Below are 1,167 nucleotides of genomic sequence, written 5' to 3' on the forward strand. Positions count from 1 at the left end.
TACTCAACCAAAATGCTACATAAATCCAAATAAGAAAAACTGACATTCCAGTGAATGATGTTTTACCATTTCAGTCATTAACTCGTTATTTACTACTAAAAAGAGATAAATTGTTTTATTAACCAATCATTGATTATTACCTAGAGTATGTGTACTTATATTCACATGGAAAAAATGGTTTATCAGTATTCATTACACAATAGCTGTATGTGGGAATAATATTAGCCAATAACAAAGACAACCCTCTTTTCAGACCAACTGTCAATCTCTAGATTGTAGCACACATGGAACACTGCATTCTAGTCTCTAAATTTGGAGTCAGAAAAGTTTATAGAAATAAATAGGAGGAATCTGATGAGAAACTAAAATATGTTACCGCAAAAAGCTATGAAGCCCTAGTAAAAGGCTCCTTGGTTTCTTACCATCTATAAACAGCTTCATAAATCATTTGGAAAACCAGCCTAGAGGCAAATAACCACCTGCATGTCCCAGCCCCATGCCTGCAGTCCACACTCCTGAGAACGACCAAGCAGCACTAGTTGTGGATGACGATCACACTGAAGCCTGAAGCTTGTACGCAGGCCTTGGTTCCGGCTCAGTTTTCTGCCTTGGACTCGTCAAGTACTGCTGCTTCCTCCAGAATCTTCACTAGTGAATTTAAGCGAGTGTATGTCTGCAGAATCTTCTCCTTCAGCTGGGAAAGGAAAAACACATATCAGGGCATTTTAAGCTTAATTATCAAATTTACTGGTCCTAAAAACTCAATGCCATCAAGTTGATTCCAATTCATAGATAACCTTTAGGGCAGGGTAAAACTGCCCAAGTGAGTTCCCGAGATTATAACTCTTCACAGGAGTAAAAAGTCTCATCTTGCGTGGAGTGATTTCAAACTGCTGACCTTGCGATTAGCAGCCCACCATGTAACCCACTATGCCACTTAGACTCCTCACTGGTCCCAAACTCACTGCCATCAAGTCAATGCTCACTTATATACCAGAGTAGAAGGTGCAGGCTTTCTCCAGAGGAGCTGCTGGTGGTTTGAACTGCTGACCATGGGGATCACAGCCCAATGTATAACCTCTACACCACCAGGGCTCAGTTGTTAGTTTATGTCTAATGACTGGAATATGGCAATGAGTTTAACCATTTCAGGAATACATTTGTTCT

The 1,167-nt window shown here is 40.2% G+C and overlaps 1 protein-coding gene across 1 annotated transcript in view; it reads right to left on the minus strand.

Moving 5' to 3' along the window:
- Positions 1–100: 100 nt before the first annotated feature.
- OIP5 (Opa interacting protein 5) overlaps positions 101–1,167 on the minus strand; it is a 15,655-nt gene continuing 14,588 nt past the window's right edge. The window contains exon 6 of the mRNA XM_004712757.2: positions 101–694. Coding sequence (XP_004712814.1) covers positions 596–694 — 99 coding nt within the window. The 3' untranslated portion in view covers positions 101–595. The remainder of the gene's footprint in view (positions 695–1,167) is intronic.

Source organism: Echinops telfairi, unplaced genomic scaffold (genome assembly GCF_000313985.2).
Source record: "Echinops telfairi isolate 266 unplaced genomic scaffold, ASM31398v2 ScPeMD7_18;HRSCAF=68, whole genome shotgun sequence".
In the NCBI taxonomy this organism is placed as follows: Eukaryota; Metazoa; Chordata; class Mammalia; order Afrosoricida; family Tenrecidae; genus Echinops; species Echinops telfairi.